Consider the following 25,276-nt stretch of genomic DNA (forward strand, 5'->3'; position numbering starts at 1 on the left):
AATACCTGTTGTAAGAAGATATATCCCGGATTACACTAGATTTGAAGGGATAAAACAGCACTAATCCTGCAGTATTACATATGCTGACCCGTTTTATACACCAATAATAGATTAGTTTAAATAATGATGGTTGATATTTCATATTGTATCGCATTGTCGCCATTGTACTATCACAATATCGCATTGTCGTCCTCTGGATTTTAATGTGTAACCACGATGGCTCAAATGGTATTCCGTAGTAGCTACCAGCGCAGCTATTGATGTTGGAGGATAGGTTTGAAAAGTGACAATTGCATGTATTTCATTTAAATAAGTATTTTTACGTTTGGTATACACTCTAGAATCCAGTATACCGTAATTGCTATACATGTCCTAAAATAATTCGTATCATTTTATATTCGAGTACTCATATTTGTTTATTTAATCATCTTAACAGAAATTTATAATCGTACAACAACTTTTGATACTTTCAATCACCAACGAAGGTGGCCAATATAGTAGCAATTTATGGACACATTTTATCCAATCAATGCACGGAGTCATATTATACAGCTTATTCATCTGTGTATCTCATGGAGCTGCACATTTTGAGTGGTAAAAGGTCAAGGTCATCCTTCAAGGTTAAAGGTCAAAAACACAATTATCTGTACCTGCAAAATGATAATTTTGTTTTATAAATCAAAGCGGCGAAGAAGGGGGGCATTGTTTTTCTGACAGACACATCTCTTGTTTAATTATATATCTGCAAAACGCTCATCACACGTTATTGTTGATATATTGGTATAGTAAACAAACCAATTGAGGCTGATAACTTGTGTAGACTCCGTGTTTCGTAAAAAGGACGGGAATTAATAACTGGTACTGCTCAAGTTAGAATAATATTCATTTGTAAAACTAGTATTCGTTATATTTCCTATAGGTTCTTATTACAATTGAAGCGAACCTTTGCATGAATTTCCCCATTCTAAGGAGCTACTTTTGTTTGTTATCAATTTAGATATAACTATAATTCACTAGTGTAAGTAAGTTTGCATAGCATAACTAGTCAACATGGACCGAGCTAGCAACAATAGCTCGCTTCACACATCTGAAAGGTTGCAATTTTTTACATCATAATTTTAACTGTGGTCAACTTTTATTGGCGCCAGGGTGCCATTACACGGTATATAAATAGGTGGTTATGATTTACTAATATTTTGTTTTGTATTTTCTTTTGTTGTTGTAGGCTCCTCTTCAAAACATCACAGTTCACAAATGCGAGTACTGTTGTTTCTTGTGCAAACTGTAATTAAATAATTAAACATATGATTTTCTAGCCTGGTTTTCATTTCAGTTTAAATATCCTTGTTAATGATAAAATATGCTGAATAATGCGAATAGGAACGTACATTGAAATGCACGCCTCTTGTCGATTTACGATTAAATATGAGCCCGGAAAGCACACTCTCAAAATACTACAAAACGAATAGAAACATAAGCGTCCAAAGTAGGACGTAATGTGTATGCATGTGCATGTAGGCTTTTACTTAACAGGCTCGTAGTTAGTCTCAAGATAAGCGCGTTTCAAATGAAAACAAGTATAAAGACCTAGCTTTTAAGTTGAACAGGATGTTGCACAGATGCAGAATACGGATCCTTAAAAACACATAACAAGTGGTGCAGGATGCTGCTTAATGCGCATAAAGAAAGTATTCTACATTTCTTGTTGCATAGTGAACATGAAGGCGTTAAGAAGATCGATCCTTTTGTTGGTGTGTTTGACGTTTTCATTTAGAATTAAGGTAAATTAGTTTTTGTACATTACAGTTTATACTAAAAATTAAGCAAATACAATACGATATATGCTTTCGATTTAAGATTTCCAAAATTCTTATTAAGTTTTAAGTTTTATTTCTAATTCGGTCATGGTTCTTTGATAATATAGGTATCTGATTATGTTTCTTCTTTCTCAATTTGCCATAAAATTGTAGATATAGAAACAATATGCAACAAAATTCTAGGTATAAAAATATGTTATGTAATTCTAGATATAGAAACAACAATATATAATGAAATTATGGATATAGAAATAATTGTTCATTATGGACTATGTTTTAAATTAAAAGAAATGACAAAAAATTCTCACTTTAAGGCATTTCAATTATCGTGGAAAGGCAACAGCTATGAACAATATGCACGAGGCAACGGATACAGAACCAGGTTAGTATGACATTTACCACGAATTCATTTGAAAGTGATATGTCACAGTTTGAACAAAGATCTTCGAATAATTGTTATTGATTAAAAAAAATAAGGCATTCTATTTATACAAGATTCATAACACTTCCTAATGAGAAAAGTATAAATAAATATGTATGCTGGTTTATTGAAAATCAGAAATTGACATCGGAAAAGTAACGAAACGATTGTAACGCTAATATCGTCAGTCTCGATTGCATCAAGAGCCTATGCTTATTTAAACGCCATCGATTCCGTTTCCTGGGCCTAGAGCCAGTGCTTGGTGCTTTTGAGAGAGATGTTAATAACACTCCTATGGTGAGGATCGAACCTGTGACCATCCCGTCGCTTATATCGTTGATTACGCCTAAAAGTGTATTACCGACGTACATGTAGCTTGTATTCTCACCTACTATCGTCCAGGCCTCGGTAAACTAGTGGTAGTGTGATAGATTTTGCTTCTAGAGGTTGCGGTTATTACAATTCATTATATCTGTTCCTAATTGCATTATTCAATAACTTCCATTGTCAAAAAATGCAAAATATATGAACAAGTCATTGGTTTTATCATTCCTATAACGTCTTTGTTTAAACTGACCTCACACAACCTATTCGCAGTAATAACTTGCAAGTCAAATTGAAATATTTTGCATATGAAAGTCTTTATGTCGATGCTTCATGGTCAAAGTCTCGTGTTTATAGTGTCTGTATTTTATTCCTCAACGTAGTGTTTTTCATGTTTTTGCACTGTTAAGTCTAAAAATATAGCTGGTCACGTGCAATTAATAAAGGTACCAATACATGATATGTGTTTGTCATGCACGATTTTGTTGAAAATCCAGTATACTTTGTATTTTCTACACAACGCCACTAGCAACGATAGATTCCACCAATCATCGGGCGGAATAAAGGGTGAAGGTAATTATAATTATTTTATAACATTTACAGTTGTGTTATTCATTGTTTATGCATGTATGTTCTTGTTGCAACAACAATTAATTTTTGAAAATAATAGTTTATGTCACACATGTTTTTGTTTTGACAAACGATTTGGTTGGCAAAAAGACACGTATATAATGTACGGTAGATAACAAATTTCATTCATATTTAACTTTGTATCAGTTTATGCTTAAATAACGCTAAATGAAATAAAAATTAAGTTTTATCCGATATCATGATATTCACACACGATTATAAGTAGATGTATGTATTTACGCTCATAAATATATAATCATTTGAGTTTTGTTTAATTAAAATTTGCAATTTCAACTGTTAAATGTACAGTAAATTGTCAAATAATAACAGTGAACACTATTCTTATTAGTGTTGCATTTAATACAGTTTTTTAGTCATAATGTAGCTATTGTGTTCAAGCTGTTTGCAAACATCCGATCACAGTCAAGTGTAAACTATTGCAACATAACTTTATTCATTGAATAAAGTGTTAACTATTGCAACACAAATTTGATCATAATATTTTGTACAATAACATGTGTTTGGTGTAAATGAATAAATGTATAAATTATTCATAGATTGTTATGACGGCGATGGAACAAAATACCGCGGGTTAATGGCATACGCTGAGAGCGGACAGCCGTGCATAGACTGGGCAGATATTGACGGCTTTATTAGTTCATACCCGAACAAGGTAATACAGAAATAATATTAAATTGAAATATGATAAATTAATATAAGATAATATTGGAATTTTGATGTTAAAAATCTTTTTCTTTTTTTGATTATATATGAACACGTTTAAAAAAACAAAAAACAACAAACACTTCATATTATAAAAAAGAATAAATGCAGTGATTTAAATTCGCATTAACTTTGAATAATTATATCTGATTATGAATTAAATGTTGTAATGGCTGCATAGTTTAATTTATAAATGCTACTGATGAAGATTATTATAATAATTGTTCGAAAGGCAAGACGATTACACACTTAGTAATGTTTTCAAGGGACTTGAAGATGGTCCTTATTGTCGTAATCCTGTCAGTGCCGTTCGACCGTGGTGTTACGTAATGGACAAACCACGCCGCTGGCGCTACTGTTCACGTTCGAACTGCAGACCGGAGACTCGTACTGCTATTACCAAGGGTTATGTTGCAAATCATCTACCCCTGTCATATACGTTTTAAATCTGGAAGTCTATAACTATGTTCGTTATCTAAAAACGCGCACATATAAATCTAATCAAAGAAACTTAAACTACGTTGAAATGATAAACAATTTTTCTAAAATATAATTTGTGAGGGCAAGCCCTATTTGATATTTAAGATTGGTTTTGTAAAGTAAGTCGATTTACACAATACGAAAAACGTTTTGTTTGTAGCTTGCCGCTTAGAAGAGTTCACATGTAGTGATTGACAATGCGTTGTTGCCAGTTCCGTTTGTGATAATTACTGCAATTGCGGACTTTGCGACGATGAGCACAGCTGCACTTGTACGTAATCAAGAAATCGTACTTTCTTTCTGAAACCTGACGACATAACTGATTTGATGTACGATGTAAATCAATATTTAGTTTTAGTTCAGATTCGTTCATGCGACACAAAGATTGCTTTCGATTTCATACTAAGGCGTCATCATCAATGTTTTGTAACTCGACATAAGTGATTACGATTGCAGCTTAATGTCGTCTTAATGTCTTTGTTTAATGTCTTCAGCTCATCTTTACTTCTTTGAATATATCAATTTCAACGATGCCCGTTCGTATTGTTGTTTTGGTCAGATTTGGGCATTCCATGCCTCGGGGCCACTATGGCCATGGCACCGGACCAATCTGGTTGTATGACGTCGACTGTACAGGAGATGAAACAGCGTTGTCGAGCTGTCAGCATGGTGGTCTTGGAGTGTCAAACTGCGACCATACCAACGACGTAGGCGTCATGTGTATGAACGATGTGCCAACAGTTCCTAAAGCAGTTACAGGTTAGGGGGTTAGAAAACAATGCAATATACCGTGTAATGAATTGAGTTTTGATTTCATGTACGATGCTGTCCGGTAATATTGCGCAGTTAAGGGTCAATTGATTTATAAACATGTTTTTTTTTATTAGTTGACAACATAATATCTAAATTTATTATGAAAATAAGAAGTTCATGTGCTTGTTAACAAAAAAAAGATCTGATTAATTCAGTGAAGAAATGTCCGATTTGTTTTCAAAACAAACACGACTCACCTCATTTTCAAACTATCACAGTCTCCGGTTATCTTGCGCACTTGGTGTAATGACCTCATTTAGGCAAAATTGTTGACATATAGAGTCCAATTACGGACAAAAACATTCCAGAAATTAAACCATTCAAATACAATGAGGCTTAATAGCTGTACTTCGGTTTATTTGATGATGGTGGTGGCATTCTGTTGACTATAGCAAAAGAAACAATAACAAGAAATGTGTTTGTCAGAAACACTATGTCCCCTTCTGCGCCGATTTGAATTTTTTTATTTTTTGACCTTTGACCTTAAAGGGTGACCTTGACCTTGAGCTTTCACCTATCAAAATGTGCGGCATGTGTTTGTCAGAAACACTATGTTCCCTTCTGCGCCGCTTTGATTTTGTTTTGACCTTTGACCTTGAAGGATGACCTTGACCTTTTAACACTCATAATGTGCGGCTCCATGAGATGCACATGCATGCCAAATATCAAGTTGCTATCTTTTTTATTTCAAAAGTATTTATAAAATGAGCGATTTTTGCCACATATATTTGACCTCTGACCTTGAAGGATGACCTTGACATTTCACCATTCAAAATGTGCAGCTCCATGAGATACACATGCATACCAAATATTAAGTTGCTATCTTGAATATTGAAAAAGTTATTGCAAATGTTTACGTTGGAGCAAACAGACCGACAGACCAACAGACAGACAGGGCAAAAACAATATGTTCCCCACTATGGTGGGTGGGGGACATAAACATATAAAATGATTGATTTCTAGCGTGGAAAAAATGTTTATGCATAACAGGTTTAATTTTACCCCGATCATGCTTCCATGGTTTACAGAAAATATCAAATCTAGGCCATTGCGCATGCGGAGATCATATCAAATGTGATTTGACAGAATGGCGGGAAATGATGACAATGACGTCTGATGTCTTATATTTTCAATGGCCAAAAATACCATAACTGATCGGATATTGTGCAATGGAATGCTGAAATACAAGTTGGATTTATTAATTCTTAATTTAAAGTATGAAAACACTAAAGACTGCAGGGAATTTGTGATTCATTTCGAATTTATCGTAAGTAGGTCAGTGTTTACGATACATGTACCATATATAGGGATGACGCAACGGGTGTTAAAATGTAATGATTGAATTTTATTTTGCATGGAAAACGTGTCTTTTAAATACGTTAATTCTTAAAAATGTGAAATTCCATCTTCCATCACTAGAGAAAACCATTCATCGTCTGCGAAATTCGCAAACTGCAGAGTGAGCAAGATTATCGGACGCGAAAAATTACAGGATTTAACTGTACTATAATTGCAGGAACGACTATGATAACATGTGTTTGGGCAAAAATTCTCAAAAAGTGTCGTCGTAAACCGTTTTAGCATCCTCACTATACTTGTGACTACTATGAAAGGTGAATGATTAGGGTATAGGCTTAAAGTGGTTTGTAGCAATATTTGAGACTTGAACATTCATTTGAGCTATGTATATTTAGTCATGCTAGTGAGTATCAACAAAAATTGGCTTTTATGGCGACAGAAACCAAAAAGACACGCTGGGTATGTATCTTAGAGACACCATATCAGTACATTCATGGCAAACAAAACAGGTAATATAAGTTATACATGACATATTGGTGGTTTGTCAGTGAATTCTGGTTTGATAGAAGACGCACCTGTATCCTCAATACATGTTTTAATATACGTCATAATGTTGACATGTGTATACAGAAGACCAAACCTTGAGGGTGGAGTTGGTTGATGGACCAAATACCCAATCTGGACGTGTTGAAATAATTATCGGGAACCGTCGCGGGACAATATGCGATGATTCGTGGGACGACAACGATGCATCAGTCATTTGCAGAATGCTTGGATACGGGTAAATATAATATACATCTCAATGCACGTTCAAGTAGCATATTATTAATATACATTTTAGAACATCAGTTCATCGATCTACCCAGTGATGGACCTATTAAAAACAGATATACTCCCTCACTTATAAATGTGAACCACATCACAAGAATCTTTTTTGCAGTGGTGGAAAAGCGCTAATTGAAGCTCCCTTCGGTCCAGGCAGTACGAGTATCCTTTTCGATGACGTTCAATGTGTCGGTAGCGAAACATCTATCATTTCATGCCCTCATTCCGGTGTTGGTATTCATAACTGTGGGCACCACGAGGATGCAGGAGTTTCATGTGTTGTTATGTGTGGTGAGAAGTGACCAAGCATGAACAAAATAAAACAAAACTGTTCACATTTTGCCATTGCGTAGATGATATGGTGTCCGCCTAGCGTTCTTTATTTCTCCCCTCAAAGACACTGGTTCTAGTAAAAGGAAATCATCTCGAGAGCGATTAAATAAGCCGTCGACTTTAGATGCAATCGAGCTAAAATAGTCAAGTTTAAGCTTAATAAATATGTATAAACTAAAACTGCTGGTAGGCATATTATTAGTTACACCGTTAGTAGCTGACGTTGTATGGAATATACATTCACAGTAATTTCATACAATACGAGGGCGAAGCTCGAGTATGGTATTAAATCACTGAGGCTGTATATCCCATACACCGTCAGCTACTAACGGTGTACGGTCAGCTACAAACGGTGTAACGATTATATCGCAACCGACTACTCGATTACTCGGGTAGTATGGAAATTACTCGGGGTGTATGGAAAATACTCCATGGGCACGTTACAGCTTTCAGCCAATCGGATTAGGTCATTTTTGTAGGAGGTGAGATGTACATGTATATTGAGATAATAGTAGCAAGAATAGTAACAATAATAATAATAGTATATTGACTAACAATGAATGGGTATATTTAGGTCTGCGTCCACGTTTTAATGAACAGAACATACTCACTGCTACACTGCCTCATCAACAAACAAGAATAGTTGGAGGCAAACCTCAAAATATAGGGCAATACCCGTGGCAAATATATGTGCAAATACGAAGCGAGAAGAAAGAAACGTTCTGTGGAGGTACCATCATCGGCAAGCGTTGGATTCTAAGCGCTGCACATTGCTTTGAGTATGGTTATTTTCAAGATAATGATTATGATAATGCATACTTTATGTAATCTTCTCAAACTAAATATTCGTAGCGTAATATATAATGAAATAAAGTAATATGGCCAAAAGCCCGTTGCGAAACGATGACCGCTTATAGTATCATTTTTACGCATTACTATAGCTATACTTATGCAACTCGATTTTGTTTTTTACCACGGATCTCTTTGCACCACTTTTTTCTGTAACTTTAAAATAAAACTCCGTGAGACGCCGTTTCGATCGTTTATAGATACCTAATTAGAAAATCAAATATTTATATACCTTTCATATGTTTTCATATGCTAAAATACGTTTTACGTTATTTTGGCCAAATTAATATTTGGAAAACTTTGCACTTCTTTTTGTCTATTTCAATATCGTCATAGAGTCTGTTCACCTTATGTGAAATTATATTTTGAACGCATTCCTCACACTATAAAAAGATGATAACCTCTTAGCGCCAGTAATTTCCTGTGCAAAAACAACGAAATATGACATGTAAATTAAGCACGTTTGGGAGTACATACCTTTCAATCTTTAATGTCGGCGGTCAGTTGGAATGGTCCTTATAAAAGCGGGAATAAATTGAAAATCTTATTTTTCTATTTTAGTTTTTAAAGTATAACATCTTATTTATTATTTTGTTTTAATTTAATTGATGGTAATCACAACTGCTTAGGAATAAAATAATGTTACTTTATTTTATTTATTTAGTAATCAGTATATTTGTAATGTATATGAGTTTGACGTTTAAAAGAGTATGCATATGACTTACCGGCAATAGGACATAAGATCATTTTTCAAGTTTTCAATAAATCATGTCCACGTACTAATACTTTTGATTAATGGCATACCCTTCTTTGATTACAGACAAACGCCTACGAAAGGCGCTCTTTTAGCCGTTAAGGTAAGCGCCGGAGTTCACGACTTGAATATAGCGGAAAACAATAAACAGGTGTTTGAACTTCGACCAAATCAGATTGTATTGCATCCCAGCTATAATTGTAAGTATTGAAACCTTTTTGTGTTCAATATGTTTTTTAAGAATGTCAATTGTTAGACTGGGGTGTTATATCCAAATTTTGACCTTTTCCAATATCCAATGCTCTGACATTTTCCCGCATGTATTCCCAGCTTCATTTTTTGGTATAAGTGGATGGCGACGGGGCTATTGAAGTTTAGAAAATTAAATCGTATTGTGTAATTAAAGTTAATAAAATATTTTACTGAAATCCTTGTATTGATATGTTGGCTAATTGAGTTCGAAGAGTATTTACTGTAAAAGTAGGCCTATATGTTGGTTGTTATGCAACTATTAAGGTAACCATGCATGTATCTTACGCGATGTGAACACTTATAAACTGTTGTGTCGTATATGAAATATACAATGTTTCAGTATATGCTTTGGGCAATAAAATATTTAAAGAAAGTTATCTATGTATCTCATAAACAAAAAAGCTAATCTCTTACACAATATCCCATAAACTAACTATTGACAAACTGAAATAAATATACGCGAGCTTAGATTTCTCGATAACAAACAAACATAACCTTTTTTCAGTAGATATTTGTTTGAATAGCTCCCAACCTCACCGCTCCTGAGGTTTGCCTCCAATAGCTTATCTCGCAGAATCCCGTTAAGCAGAAGTGTGTTTACATAATCAGAATATGAGTGTTGAATCGACGTAGTTTTTTTCGTCGCCTTCTCAAACACAGATGTTTTGTTTTAACTAACATTGAATCAAAATGCGTTCTCTTTACATGCTTTTTGAACTTGCATAGTAATGCTTTTAATTTTTTATCGACCGTTCCATGCGGTGACCACGTTTTTTTTCATGTTTGTGTGTTTGTTATGCACGTTCGTGTCATATCTAGAGCATTTGTTGTATGGCTTACGTTTTGGCAGATGAGTAAACGACTGCATTATATTAAAGGCTTTTTTTCTTGCTAGAGCAGCTGTGGTTTCACTTGATGTGTCTCTGTTTGTTTGGGTTTGTCTTACTGTATTCCAATTTAATTTATGGTACAAATAAAGAGTATGGTATAATAAGAGTTTTCACCAACTGGCGCAGCTGCAGTTTTATTTTACGTGTTTTTTTCTTATTTTGCATTTTCATAACTATAGTATTTTCTGGCAAATATTTACTCTGAGAGTTACCGCTCTTATTGAAACAATATTTCAAATGAAGATTGTTTCCACTGAAAGGGCCAGACCCAGAGGTGTACTTTTTGGTTAGTTATATCGGATAATGGTCATCTACGACCGCTTGGTTCACATGGTCAATTTAGACTGTATAAGCAACTTAAACACAGTTTTACTCGCAAAAACATTAAAGGGGTGAGCGATCTATGTCCATCTTTGCCATTTTTTAATTGCTAATCTGTAGATTTTCAAACAAATCCCTTTATACATTAAATGCTTTAGATGAGTAGGCTATATTTTAGTGGTAAGAATAAAAAGATCGGTGCACATCTCTCCTTGAATGTTACCATCTCTTATTACAATCAATGAAAATTCTGTATTCTGTATTCACTTTTATAACATGCCATACCCTGTTTCCCATGTAATATAACCATTACATATATTTTTATCTTACACATATGTGATATACTTTTTAAGCGTTTTAATTGGCTTCGTTTTCGTTTATTGACCAATCGCATTTTGTTATTTTTCTGAATTGATGTTGCAACGTCAAATGACGTCACGAAATGTAAACAACATTCGGGATATATCATTATGCTTGCGTAAAAATATTTATTAATTTGTTCATTTAAAAGGATGTGATTAAAAAGATCTGACACTCATTGTCAAGAAAATTCCTGAACTCGTTTAATAAAATATGGCATGATATGACAACTCGTGCCAGATATATATATATATATATATATATATATATTTATATATATATATAGCAGCCACGCATGATTTTGACTTCGCACTATTGGTGCTGGAAAAGGAACAAATCCTCAATTTTAACGAGGACATACAATCAGCCTGTCTGCCGGATGAAAGTACGAGATACGATCTTGGACTCAGGTGTCACATCTCTGGTTGGGGAAAAATAGCCTTTGATGGAAGTATGTTTGTATATAATGTTATTTCTACGTTTGTATATTACAGAAAACAAAACAATTGCGTAAAGTTTCGAAATACTTTTACTCTCATATGCGAAGGTGTGTGAAATTAGATAAAGGCTTATTTGGAAACGTGACACTTAGTTAAAGAACTTTTATCCTCACTGAAATAATCTATTTAACAGGTACATCAAACGTGCTCTTAGGTGCGGAAATAAGCCTGATTGATGATGCCGATTGCAAAAATAAATACAGTGACATTGTAAACATAACATCGAACATGGTATGCGCTGCTGATTACAAGCGAGGTGTCCATCCATGCCATGGGGATTCCGGTGGGCCATTAGTTTGCAACATTGCGGGTCGTTACTACGTAATGGGTGCACCATCCTTTACAGTAGGGTGTGGTAGCACAGAACATCCAAGTGTGTTTGCAAGAGTTACATCTGTACGGTCTTGGATTGATTCGATTTCAAGGTAAAAAACCAAGCTAGTGATATATAATTAACAATCGTAAACGAATACATAGGTGGTGATGAGGTCATATTTGTACTATAGATCAAAAGTTTATTATATTTTAAGAGCTTGTTTTAAAAGGGTATTCCTTAAGTGATTTGTATGATAATAACAATTATAATTAAAATTCAATGAAATAAATGAAAGGTATTTTTTCAGAATAAATGTTCTTAAATAGACATGTAATTCAAATGCATATTTGGCAATATGTAATCAATTAAACATTCTTGAAAGATACAAACAATATGCAAGCGTGAAATATCATTTCGTACCAGCTGCTTTCAGGTCAATAATAAACATTAAGCATTTTTTAAAAGAATCATGATATAATTTATATCCCCCATGATATAATTTATATCCCAAACAATATTATTCTATGAAATAAAAGTAGTCAAATAATATTTATTACGAAATAAATGAAAACTAATTGAAATATATTTATATAATCTCACTACCTATAAGCAAACATGTTTAACTAAAGTGGTTTCAATACAGAATAATTCACATAATAATTGGATCAAATTACATACCTGTTGACGGCCAATCAAGGATGTCGCCCTTTTGTACTGTATGGCAATATAAAGAAGAAACTGATGAACACATTTTCTGAGAAAGTCCTTAAAAGAGTATTGGAGATATTTTCCTCATTTGGGATTTTGCATTTTTAAAATAAATAAATCTGTTTGGCTATACTTACAAGAAAAATGACATAATGAACCATGTATTTGTTATGCAAATTCATTTTTTCTAACTTTTTACTTCTCTTCTTCCTTTCTTTATCTGCATAATTGTATATATGAGTATATGTTTGCGCTGAAATAAATTGTATTCTACTACGATATTGTATACTGTTCTAATAGTGCTTTTCTTTTGAAACTAACTTTGATTTATTGACCATGATAAAGCAATGACTAATCGAGAACAAACAGTTGAGGACATATCCAATATTCAAACTTATTGGAAGACTCTGAATTGTTTTTAAATTGGTCTGGTTCTGTTGTTGTTCTGGTGAATCTTGTCTAGCAGTTAATTGCTTATAAATGTTCATCGTTTCCAGATGTTATTCCTCCGATAGTATTTGTGACCACGTTCAAGACTGTCCCGGAAATGAAGATGAAAGCGGATGTGGTTAGTCGATCATTTATAGTATAATACATTTCATTTCGTCATAAGTGAAAAAAACACTACAAAAAAAATACTTACAAGTGTGCTGTTTATAAACTGACATGTGAGGATGGCAGATGCGTTAATGTATTCTCGAAAATATATTATATTATCTCGATTAAACCATACAAAATTTGCGTCAATTGCCATGCCAGTATAAGTGTTTTAGTGTTTTACCACTTTCGGTGGTTCACTTACCTTTCCCTTAACGATAACGAGCCCTCGTTTGACATTTGAACAATTTTTTTTGTAATTAATCTATTAATTAATTTTTTTTATTTACTGTCACGTGTTAATTTTTGCAGCTTACAACAAGTTTAATAGGATAGCTAACCGAACCATTCACACGAACAACATCGCAGAGGAATTCGTTGGTATATCAAATGAACAAGTTAGTAAAGCAATGCTATTGTTTGAGTTGTTTAATACATAAATAATTATGTTAGAAAATTAAATCGGATTTAATTATACATATTGTGTGTTTGTGTTTAGTTTCACGACCAATAATTGATACATTTTCTGATTTTATTAACTATATTATATACCCGTGTACTGTTATTTCTTTGTTTTCCAGCAATTTTTGTTTGTAAATGAACAAAGCATATTGACAAATAAAGTTTACGCAAATAAAACAACATCACAAACTATAAAATATACCGTCAACACGATTATGTGGTTAAGTGACCTATGCTATTCAGAGTTATACCTTTGAAAGCTATTAGAGGACTTCTGCGGGATTTATTTTACCATTGTTTTTAACCTTATATCAGATTAAATTTACGTTGAGCTATAAGAAATAATCGTAACGTGTTCCGTTGTCTTTCTTTCAGTGCACGCCAAATTTTGCTGAGTATCGTTTAGAAAAATAAAGTGGAATTTCGTTTTGTTAAATGATGTGTGATAAACGAAATTAACATTATACGGTTATTTGAACTCTAAAACTGACTATAATTGTAAAGCTGAATGTTCGTATGTAATGCGTGTTGTAATTGGTTTCCATTAATTAAAACTGAAATATGAACGAAATACACTCGCGACATGTCGTCTTCTTATCACATGGGATACATCTTTTGTCAGTTTTGGATACGTCTCATCTTAAACATTGAAATAATTTCATTAACATCTCTGGTTAGCATAACTTCAGTTTTTGTGAAAGAAATGATACAATAAACCATACAAACGTATTAAAGAAATATGAAATCTTACTTTATATGTTTCAAACCAGTTAGATTATATTTAATCTTAATTCTGTATCATATCCTTATAATATGTATATGATATAGATCATTTAATCACGAAACTATTTTAAATGTACTCAATGTTAATATATTAATTTTAAAGTGCGAATCGATTACTTTTGATAATGTTGACCGCATGTGTTCATTTTAATTTGTCTTGAGAAACCATTTCTGAAGAAAAAAACTCAACGATATCATACTGCGGATTCCGTAACACAGACTAACGCAGACAAAATATTCACAATCATAACTCAAAATGAAATAGAACTCGTGCGTATATGAATCTACGAATCATTTCAGTGTGCCAAAAATGTACAGAGAAACAGTTCTACGAGTGTTTAGCTTTTGCGTACAATCAACGAGAAAGAAAATGCCTTCTCGAAAATTTAACATACACGAGACATGCAGTTCGTGAACATTCCAAAGCATATGATGTTTTCGAATTTAAAGGTAATTTGCGTGTTAGCTTAACATGTCATTTAATATTGTGTTCTGACCATAATGTTACACACAAGACAATTTAAGAATACATATTGTTACCACGTGACTCAACACATTATTTGCATAAACTATGCACCTACATTTCAGTTCCCTTTTGTGTTAAATAAATTTGCAGCAAATGCCCATTTTCATTCATGTGATTTCAGGACATACAGATAAAGTACACGTTAGACTGGTTGGTGGTGACGCACACTCTGGGCGCGTTGAAGTGAGTTACCAAGATGAATGGGGAACCATTTGTGACGACGGTTGGGATGATAAAGATGCAGCTGTTGTGTGCCGCATGCTTAACCTGCCATGGTATCGAAGGGCAAAAGTTCTTTTTTAATATTAATAATTGATAATACGTACTTCTTCCTTTATTCATGTTGATGAAAAAGATTTAAATATCACTCTTTGTCCAATATGGTTCGACTTTTTGATATGTGTTTAATTTTTGAATACAAAATAACAATACACTAGTTATGCAATAAGATCAATAAGTTCGTGTAGATAATTCAATACTTTTACTGTTTTTAAATATTCAAGGATTGCAGCACATGCAGTTAAGGGTTCAACGTTTGGTTCTGCGAAAGAAAAGTATGTGTTGGATGAGGTTAACTGTACTGGAACTGAAATGTCTATCGAGCAGTGTGCGCACCGAGCATGGAAACTTCACGATTGTAAGCCGTATGAATCAGCTGCCGTCGTCTGTGGGAGCGGTAATACAAATAATATTGCTATTAATTAAGGTTATGTTTAATAATTTTATTTTATTGTAATTTGATGACAGTTTGATATATCTTAAATATATTCATAAGTCATAAAGTGAAATGTTTTTAATGAACAAAATACATCTGGTCGTCACCAAAGCTTGTGCAGTGTTTAACACGTACTGTACTTTTTCTCGTATGAGTCATGCATTATCGTGTAATGTTGTACACGTAATTATTTCAAAATCTCAAGAAAGGACATATATATCTAAGTTGTTCATAGGCTTAGTCAAAAATGAGCACAGTTCACTTACCAGAACGTTACTGTTCCTTTAAACTGTATGCACTTACATGCACATAGAGTTTGATGTATATACACGAAAATATAAATAGACACTATTTCGCGTTTTTTTATATTTTCTCAATTAACCAGTTTTCAGTTATTTCTGTACTCGAAAGCTTCTTACATTGCACTTCCTATCATGTTGTGATGTAATTCCTGTTACGTTTTAGAAATTTTCTACACGGTCAAGTAAGACTTGCATCGCTTTTTATTGCTAAAGTAAATTGGAGTTATTCGACTAGGTTCATACATGTAATGTTAAGCTGCTTCTGTCGCCTTGAACCAAACAGTCAACATAAATTAAATACGCAGTTGGACACATATCCTATATGTGAACTATCTATTCTCAAACAAGTTCATAGAGTTTTTTTATCAGTAATATAAGGATTTGCATATATAAATATGATTAAAGGTTGTTTAAATTTTTAGCGCGCATAAGGTGAAATATTTTAGTCACGAATTAAAGTCAGTTTTTTACACACGGTCTTTTGAAACTTGGTCGCAATATATTTTTTATAAGTATGAACGTTGAAATAATAACTCAAGCGTAGTTAATATTTGCAAAATACAAAAATGTATTGTTCAGAAACATTCACATAAAATAAAACCAACAATGGTTTGAAAATAGTTTGTTTGGTCGTTTGAGGTGTTAAGGCACATAAACATGTAAATAAACTTGCCTCACAAAATGCAATAGGATCTGCCTTATGTTGTCTGTTTGCTGTGTACGCATACACAGAGTATGAATTTTAGGATAAGCAACGAGTTCACCAACACTTACCAACATTAGTCAGACCAAGGTCTTTTAAAACTATTCTGAGCACGAAAAGAGCTATCCACTCGTGTGCGAATGCAGTTCACAATGAATACGCTCTCGTACATCTTCATAATCTCGCTATTCTTATTAGACCAAACAACAACATAATAACTAAAGTAATTGAATCTTCGACAGGCAACAAAGAGCTTTTATCTTCTATCGAAACATAGCAAATCTTAGACAGATTGTGTAAGACCAGCCGACCTCAGCAGCGAAAAATATAATATGAATTGTACACATGTTTGGGAAAAAAGATATTTTGTCTGGAATAGAGGCTTGATTTGTCAATGATTTCGAGCCGTTTGTCGTTATATGATAATTGCTGAAGTTCAATATTAGCATGATTGGACGAAATTATTGCCCTTTGTTGTTGGTTCTTAAGTATGTAAAATGTAAATTTCGCAAAAGAGGTTGTCACATTTTACAAAATCGCTCAATCGCACACGGTTAATATCGACTTACTTTGTTAAACGAAACCCAAAATAATAAATATATCGAACATGTTTTTCGACAATTTTAAAATCAAACACTCTTAAGTGGATATAAACATCCAGAATTACTCTGCACTCTAAGGCCCCCAAAGGTGAGAATCTAGCAGAAGGAGTATGTTTTTTACTTTAGGTTAGTGCACGAGTACTGCAGTTCATGCAATTCAAGCATAAATATGCAATTGTTCTTCCAATTAACGTTTTACGAAATCCGGCTCTATATTTGTTTAACACGCCATACGGTTTTCCCCGTCTTCATTTGTTGATTTTTTAAAACTGATGTGATTTTTACTTATAAGATGCTGATGGCACTAAATGCCACGAAGATCAATTTACATGCGGTGATGGACAATGTTTGAATGCCAAAGAAGTATGTAATGGTTCATGTGACTGTAAGTCTGGCTGCGAAGATGAGCGCAAGCATGGAACACATAACTGTTCAAGTGTGTTATCATCCGTTACTAAATGTTCGGTTTAATTGTCTTTAAACATAATATTCATACGTAATACATTATGAAACGAAAAGCAGAACTGATGTTATTTAGTGTTTGGCAGTTACAAAACGGACGAAGCTTTACAAAATGTTCCGAAACAAAATCTATTTAATAGTATTGATAATTACATTTTTGTAGAGGCACCGATACTCTGTATTATTTCTATTTAAATGTCATAAATACGTTACCATTTATCTATAGCTACTGCTTCCGTAGTTTGGTTATATTATCCGGAAAATTCCTTTTCCGTAGTTTAGTCTAGAGCGAAACATAGTGTAATGCAACCTAGCAAAAAGCGACACCCTACCTTCAGTCTTTTTTCAGGATACGGGGAGTTACAGACACGCCGTTTTTAATGTCTCTGATAATTGGGTTAATTTCCGTTTCTTTCCCGTGTTTTGGTTGATTTTTTGTTAAGACAAGTAATAGTATTTGTCTAGCATTTTATTATCTGATTTATTTCAAAAGGTATCGTATTAAACTTTTGTTTAATTTATGCTTTATGGGCAGTGTGTTATCAAGCGGCCACTTAATCCTTTACATAGTAAACTATGAAAATGTCAATCAATGCCGTGTATTTGTTTAGACTAGTTTTAATATTGTCTAACAAATAATTATCGGTGTTATTTTATATTATTGTATTAAACTTTGGTTTAAATTAGGCCTGATGGGCAGTGTGTTTTCAAGCGTCCACGTGGTTTTATCGTTTACATAATAAACTTTTAAATGTTAATCAATGCCGTGTATTTGTTTAGACAAGTTTTATTATTTGTCTAACACATTATTATCGGTGTTATTTTCGATTATTGTGTGAAACTTTTGTTTAATTTATGCCACAAGCGCGGTTTTTGTGTTAATTAAGCTATTACTTTCTCTGTTAGAAGTAAATAACTTAGAGAATGTTTATCATTTTGCATTATGTGCAAATGGCTAATTTCATGTGCCGTATAACTATCTGGTCTATGACCAGTTAATTGTTGAATATGTTTTTACCTTTGTATTACATGTACGAAGGTCGTAGAAAACAAGAAAAGCACCGTGCAAGACGTTGACCACGTGGGTTCGGCAATGCGTCGGTCGACGTCAGACCATAGGGCTCCCGCCGTACTTCAGTCTTTACACGGTAACGTCACCGGTAATTTAATGACCGGTCCGTTCGCCGGTCCCCGGTCTTTGACCGGTCCGGTGCGGGCAACAAAGGACCTTCCAGAGCCGCAAGCGTGGAGAAGATTCTCTTTCTGTGGACCTTCGCCACCGGGCACCGTGCAAGACGTTGACCACGTGGCTTCGGACATGCGTCAGTTGACGTCAGACCATATGGCTGCCGCCGGTCTTTGCACGGCAATGAGCATGACGTCGACCAAGTGGCTTCGGCCATTCGTCGGTCGACTGAAGACCATATGGCTCCCGTCATAAGTTGGTCTATGCTCAGTGACGTCGACCACGTGGCTTCGGCAATGTGTCGGTCGACGTCAGACCATATTGCTTCCGCCATAATTCGGTCTTAACCCGGTGACGTCACCGGTCATATTATGACCGGTTCATTCACCGGGCACCGGTCATTGACCAGTCCAGTCGCCGGTCACTGGTATTTACCGGTGACGTCACCGGTAATTTTATGACCGGTCCGTTCACCGGTCTTTGACCGGTCCGGGCACTTGGCAGGACGTCGATCACGTGGCTTCGACCATGCGTCGGTCGACATCGTACCATATGACTCCCGCCATACGTCGGTCTATGCTCAGTGACGTCGACCATGTAGCTTCGACCATGCGTCGCTCGACCTCAGATCATATGGCTTCCGCCATACTTTGGTCTTTACATGGTGACGTCACCGGTCATGTTTTGACTGATCCGTTCAACGGGCACCAATCCCTGGTCACCGGTCATTGACGGGTCCGGTTTGGGCGAAGGTTAGGGTAAAACCCGGTGACGTCACCGGTCATATTATGACCGATCCGTTTACTGGTCTTTGACAGGTCCGGACACCGGGCAGGACGATGACCAAGTTGCTTCAGCCATGTGTCGGTCAACATCAGACCATAATTACGGCACTCACCATACTTTTACCACTTCGACCACGTGGCTCCTGACATACGTCGGTCTTTGCCCAGTAACATCAACCACGTTGTTTCGACCATGCGTCGGACGATGTCATACCATATGGCTCCCGCCATACCTCGGTCTTTAACCGCTAATCTCACCTGTCATATTATGACCGGTCCGGTCACTGGTCACGGTCGAGTCCAATCAACGGGGACCGGTCCGGTTTCCGGAAGCAGGGACCTTTGACAGACACCAGTCACCGGGTATTATTATGACCAGTACGGTCACCGGTCATTGACCGGTCGGGTCACCGGTCATTGACCGGTCCGGTCACCCCGGTATTTCCCGGTGACGCCACCGGTCAGGTAATAACATCATTTGATTCATCTTAGCAGGATTCATCGTCTGCTTAGATCAACGGGTATTTTCTAGGTTACCTAGTCGTAAACCCCCTGCTGCTACTCCATCGAGTCCAATACTTCATGCATTCAGATGTCTCCAGGACACTTGTGCCTTTCAATAATAGAAGCTTCTGTATTCCTACTTCTGACTCAGCCGGCTACATACAGACCACTAGTCTTGCAGATGGTACGGTTGCAGCGGGCTCAGAGTCCAACGTTGAGACCGAACATAACTATTTGGCCTCTATTAATCAGGTTTATAAATTGTTTTCACCTGCCCCTTCCCTGTCAGCTACAGGCATTGCAGTCACCGTTACGGAACAGTTGGTCCGCAAAGTGAGCTTGGCAGGATAAGAAATCGATATCTCGTGTCAACATCCGCCTTCCAAGTGGCTCGACTACAATGTATGTTTTCCAGTCACTGGAACTCAAATAATTATCCTGCTCCATCGCCATGGTAAGCCCATAAGAACCTGACTGAGCTAAAACCGCATATGGCGGTAAAAGCTACAAGTCCCCTGTACCCGGCCCGACTACCGGTATGGACATTTCCAAACTGCCGGGTTTAGATTCTGAAAATAACAAGCGTTTGCTTACTATGCCAGTTGCTTCTACCTCTATCTCAGTTCCTTACTAACTCCATGTTTGAGAAAAGGTAACTGAGAGAGGACCGATCCATATGTCTGACTACCAGCTTGATCACATGCGGCCACAGCCTTGTAGATGGCTTGGAATCTATCGGAGTCAGGCCCGAGATACTAAGGATCCGGAGGGACCTCATCCTCTCTTCCCTGCATCAATTTTTTTGCTGGAACCAGGAGTGATCTCGCTCATAATTGCTCCTTTAACAGCAGATTCCCTTTTTGTAGAAAGGATACAGGCAGCAATCACGGCTGACCGGGAAGACCAGATCTTTGCTTTTCTAACAAGAAACAACTCTGGTCAGCGCCTAGGTGCTCTTAAGCGTCCAGCTTCTTAGCACCCGGCAACCCCGACAGCCAAGAATACTAAGAAGAACTACACTTTTCACTAAAAGACCTTCTTCTATTCCACATCCGGCCTCTAAGAGGCCGTCTTCCTATAACAGGTCGTCTTCCTATCGGAATTCGTCTGGAAACAGATTCCAGATTAAGTTTTAAATACAGATTATTTGCTAACTTAATTTTTATTAATAGAACAATTGGAAAGGTTTCTTAAATAAAGGGAAAACCCAAGCCGGATCAGAAGACTTTCAAGCCTTCTTCCGGCAAGGGCGGACGTCTCTAAGGTCACCTCTAGGGTTTTCCCTTTCTACCAATACACCTCCGCTGCAGCCATTCTTCTGCACTTCGCATATCGATGGCTTATAATTTAGTGTTCAACACTTGTTCTATTTTACAGACTTTCAAGTCTGGTCGGAGTGGGGAAATTTCGGCTTGCCGTAAGTTTCTTTCCCCACCCATTCGTGACCATGAGGCTCCGGCCACCGGTCGATCTTTTACCGGTCCGGTCTCCGGTCTTTCTGCTGGGACGTCTTTTCCGAAAAAATACGTTATTGTCAGCACTATCTCTAAATTTGTTGGAATTTATCTCAGAGCAATCCGCTTACACAGATTCTCATCCTTCCGTCTTTATTTCCCCACATTCAGTGGTGACTAAACTAGGAGACTCTCTAGACAGATGTACTGCTTCTTCCACCGCAACCTTACGGGCGCATACCTGGAAATACTCAGCCTGATCATCTCAGGTATTTGGTCTCCTCAGGAGTATCACCTGCACATCAACAATCTCGAAAAGCTAGCAGTCTTTCTAGCTGTTTCTCGTTTCCAAAACATCTTCGCGACTCCTGTGTGATGGTATCAACAGACAACACATATGTCGTGGTTTACATCCAGGCACAAGTGTGTATACTTGATCACCCTCTGCATCTGGAAACCAGGAACTTGCTCGTTCAAGAAGCTCAACATTTCTCTCTCGTTCAAACACATACCAGGTCGTCTCAACGCTCTGTCGGACAGTTTGTCTTGCAAACACCAGTTCCTTCTGTTAGATTGGACATTTCATCAGGAAGTGACCAACTAGATTTTTCTCATATTCCGTTATCCACTGGGGTACCTGTTTGCGACCAGAGACAACCTCAGACTTCCTGTGTAAGTGAGTCCAGTTTACGATCGAGCAGCGTTGGCTTTTGTCCGCTTTCGTCCGCTTGAGACCAACTGGACTCTAACGCCTATATCTCACCCATTTTATTCTTCTATCTTGGAGTATCAAGGTGAGCTCTTGCCAGATCCTCCTGGTCGCTCCTTGGTGGCCCAGGAGATTCTGGTTTAACTACCTTCTCGGTCTCCTGTACGATTTGTCCAGTAAACTTGCTCACAAGTCATATTTCCTATCTCAAAGCTAGATTTCATAAGTTCCAGATATTTTCCACTACAAGTCTGGCCATTATTTGACACCACAGAAAAATGTTTTTCTGTAAGGGCTTAAACTCTCGTTGCCTCTGCAAGGAGAAAGTCCACCAGAACAGTCTACGATGCTTTCTGTAAGCTTTTCTCTGACTGGTGTATTCGAGGGCATATTGATCCCCTCAATCACTCTGCTAGACGCATAGAGGTTTTTCTTTTTGATGATAAGAAACTTTCTCCTATCTACATCAAAGCTACAGACTATGCTTCGCATAACTTTGATTTTCTTAAGTCATCACAAGTCTATGCTGACCTACCTATTTCATGATCTAGCCATGGAACTTCAACGCTCTGTTTCTTGTTCCTTTACCCCTTAATGGTTTTGGCTTGCGTTCTTTGATCGCTTACCAGTTCCTGATGAGCCCTTTCCTCAGGCTTCCTAACAGTTCCTTAAACTGGAAGACCGTTTTCCTTCTTACTATGGCTTCAGCCAAACGTAGAAGTGAAATTTATGCTCTTTCTGTCGAAGACGACGATCTCCATTTTGATCCGATGGCTTCGTCACTTTGTTGTGTCAGCCAGGATTCCTTGCTAAATATCAACTCCCGTATATGGCGTCTTAACCTTTTAAGGTCCCAAGTCTTTCTAGAACTTGGGGACATGAAGATGAAGATAGACTTCTTTTCCCAGTCAGGGCTTGAAAATCTACCTCAGCAGAGAAAGTTCATTCGAGGCTCTCGCTAGAGACTCTTCATACCTTGAAGAGGGGGGAGGGGCGATGTGTCTGCGGCTTCTTGTTGGGTAGCCTCGATTAAGAAGGCTTACTCTTTTCACTCTCATCTAGGGATTCATCCCTGTTTAAGAGCAGACCGCATGAATTACGAGCTCTGTCAGCTCTGTGGGCGTATATTATCACACCCCACTCTCTGACGTGCTCCATCATACTTTCTGGAGGAATCGGACCACCTTCTTTTTTATCTTCGTTCTCTGGAGTGCCAACAAGACAAATTGTAATTGTTTACCCCTCTTGTGTTTTCACAAACGGTAGTGTCGTATACGACTTTGACATGCTTACTCTGTTCCGAGAAGTCAAAGTCAATACCGTACTAACAAAGATTAACTGATAACCCTAGTTATGTGTTCTGCTATCATTTGCTGATAACCCTGGATACTGGTTCTGTTGTGATGGGGATTGTGGAGCTATACGCGGACCTTCTCACCGCAGCTGCAAATTCAGCTATGGATAGCAGGTAACGTATTTATGACATTAAAACAATTGTTTTTATGTAAAATTAATTTTAATTATTTAATACTTACCTGCTATCGGTGAGTCCCACCTCCTACCCCGCTCTTCGACTTATATTTTGAGATATATTGGAAGCAGAATGAAGGTAGGTTGTCGCTTTTTGCTAGGTTGCGTTACACTATGTTCCGCGTTAGTCTCAACTACGGACACAGGGTGGCGGCTCCAGCCATTTTCCGGATGATATAACCAACCTACGGAAGCAGCAGCTATGGATAGCAGGTAAGTATTTAATAATTAAAATGATTTCACTTAAATAATAATTTGTTTTAATGGTTAAATTTCATTTTATTCATTTTTTTTGTTAAAAAACAAACAAACATATGTTCTTATTTACATTATTAAGCCTGCAAATAATTGACATCCATGCACAAAAATTCATTCAGTTTGAATGGATTTTTTAATCATTCTCAAACCGATATATTTGTTATAGGCAATTTCATTCATTTGCAAAATGGTACCCGAAATAGAACCCACATGACTGGTCGAGTGGAGATTACGAGAAATGGCCTCATTGGAACATTATGCGATGATTTATGGGACGACAATGCTGCTACTATTGTCTGCAAAATATTTGGATTCAGGTTCTCATTATTATTGTTTAATAACAAAGGGTATCAGTACACAACTGAACAGATTTGCAGCTGTAATCTGATCCGCAACCATGGTAACACATTTTATATAAAAAGTGTAAACATGTTTGAAGGAAAACATGTACAATCGATATCGCATGAATATATTGATAAATTTATGCGGCATTCATTTTAGTTTGCTTTATTAAAACAATACCGTGTGCCCAGCCAAGCTCATTTTAAACAATACTGAGGCTTTAGAAGAATAATGACCCTTTTATTATATACACACTAAGGTAAAAGCATGTGTAAAATCGTATATTCAAATACAAAAATAATGAATGGAAACTGTATTTGGTGGCACTATGAAATGTTATTATCTACCACCAATATTTATTAAATGTGTTTCAAATTGGTAAGGGAAATGCTTAAATAATTTCGACCATATATTATATAAATATTACATAATGCATGCTCTTCCTGATCGTAAGGTATGGAACAGCATGGTCAGCTGGTCATTTTGGTTATGGCACTGGTCCTATCTGGATGGATGACTTCAACTGTACTGAAGCAACCTCGTTTTCGCAATGCAAGAAACGCGGCTGGGGAATTTCTGATTGCGATCACACTGAAGATGCTGGCGTGTTCTGTAGCAACGACTTGCCATGGTCAATTGAGGTGAAAGGTAACAGGTTTTGACAACTTAACAATAATACAAAATGACCACTGCATTTGATTAATTACTTTTTTTTAAATTTCAAACTACGATTATGGAGGA

At 36.3% G+C, this 25,276-nt stretch overlaps 1 protein-coding gene and 2 long non-coding RNA genes across 3 annotated transcripts in view; all 3 read left to right on the forward strand.

Moving 5' to 3' along the window:
• Positions 1-1,658: 1,658 nt before the first annotated feature.
• On the forward strand, positions 1,659-3,143 carry LOC127874312 (uncharacterized). Its single transcript, XR_008046810.1, has 3 exons — positions 1,659-1,781; positions 2,132-2,199; positions 3,092-3,143. It is a non-coding gene; the product is annotated as an uncharacterized LOC127874312 (long non-coding RNA).
• A 582-nt stretch (positions 3,144-3,725) lies between these two features.
• Positions 3,726-4,666, forward strand: LOC127874313 (uncharacterized). The gene is made up of 3 exons (XR_008046811.1): positions 3,726-3,865; positions 4,182-4,320; positions 4,556-4,666. It is a non-coding gene; the product is annotated as an uncharacterized LOC127874313 (long non-coding RNA).
• Positions 4,667-4,949: 283 nt separating this feature from the next.
• The window catches only part of LOC127872252 (uncharacterized), a 32,284-nt gene continuing 11,957 nt past the window's right edge, over positions 4,950-25,276 (forward strand). The window contains exons 1-16 of the mRNA XM_052415582.1: positions 4,950-5,154; positions 7,138-7,288; positions 7,448-7,623; positions 8,240-8,444; positions 9,335-9,468; positions 11,378-11,542; positions 11,725-12,016; positions 13,113-13,183; positions 13,525-13,610; positions 14,050-14,077; positions 14,758-14,907; positions 15,105-15,258; positions 15,487-15,659; positions 17,598-17,741; positions 24,360-24,510; positions 24,990-25,183. Coding sequence (XP_052271542.1) covers positions 4,968-5,154; positions 7,138-7,288; positions 7,448-7,623; positions 8,240-8,444; positions 9,335-9,468; positions 11,378-11,542; positions 11,725-12,016; positions 13,113-13,183; positions 13,525-13,610; positions 14,050-14,077; positions 14,758-14,907; positions 15,105-15,258; positions 15,487-15,659; positions 17,598-17,741; positions 24,360-24,510; positions 24,990-25,183 — 2,461 coding nt within the window. The 5' untranslated portion in view covers positions 4,950-4,967. The remainder of the gene's footprint in view (positions 5,155-7,137; positions 7,289-7,447; positions 7,624-8,239; positions 8,445-9,334; positions 9,469-11,377; positions 11,543-11,724; positions 12,017-13,112; positions 13,184-13,524; positions 13,611-14,049; positions 14,078-14,757; positions 14,908-15,104; positions 15,259-15,486; positions 15,660-17,597; positions 17,742-24,359; positions 24,511-24,989; positions 25,184-25,276) is intronic.

Source organism: Dreissena polymorpha, chromosome 3 (assembly GCF_020536995.1).
Source record: "Dreissena polymorpha isolate Duluth1 chromosome 3, UMN_Dpol_1.0, whole genome shotgun sequence".
Classification (NCBI taxonomy): Eukaryota; Metazoa; Mollusca; class Bivalvia; order Myida; family Dreissenidae; genus Dreissena; species Dreissena polymorpha.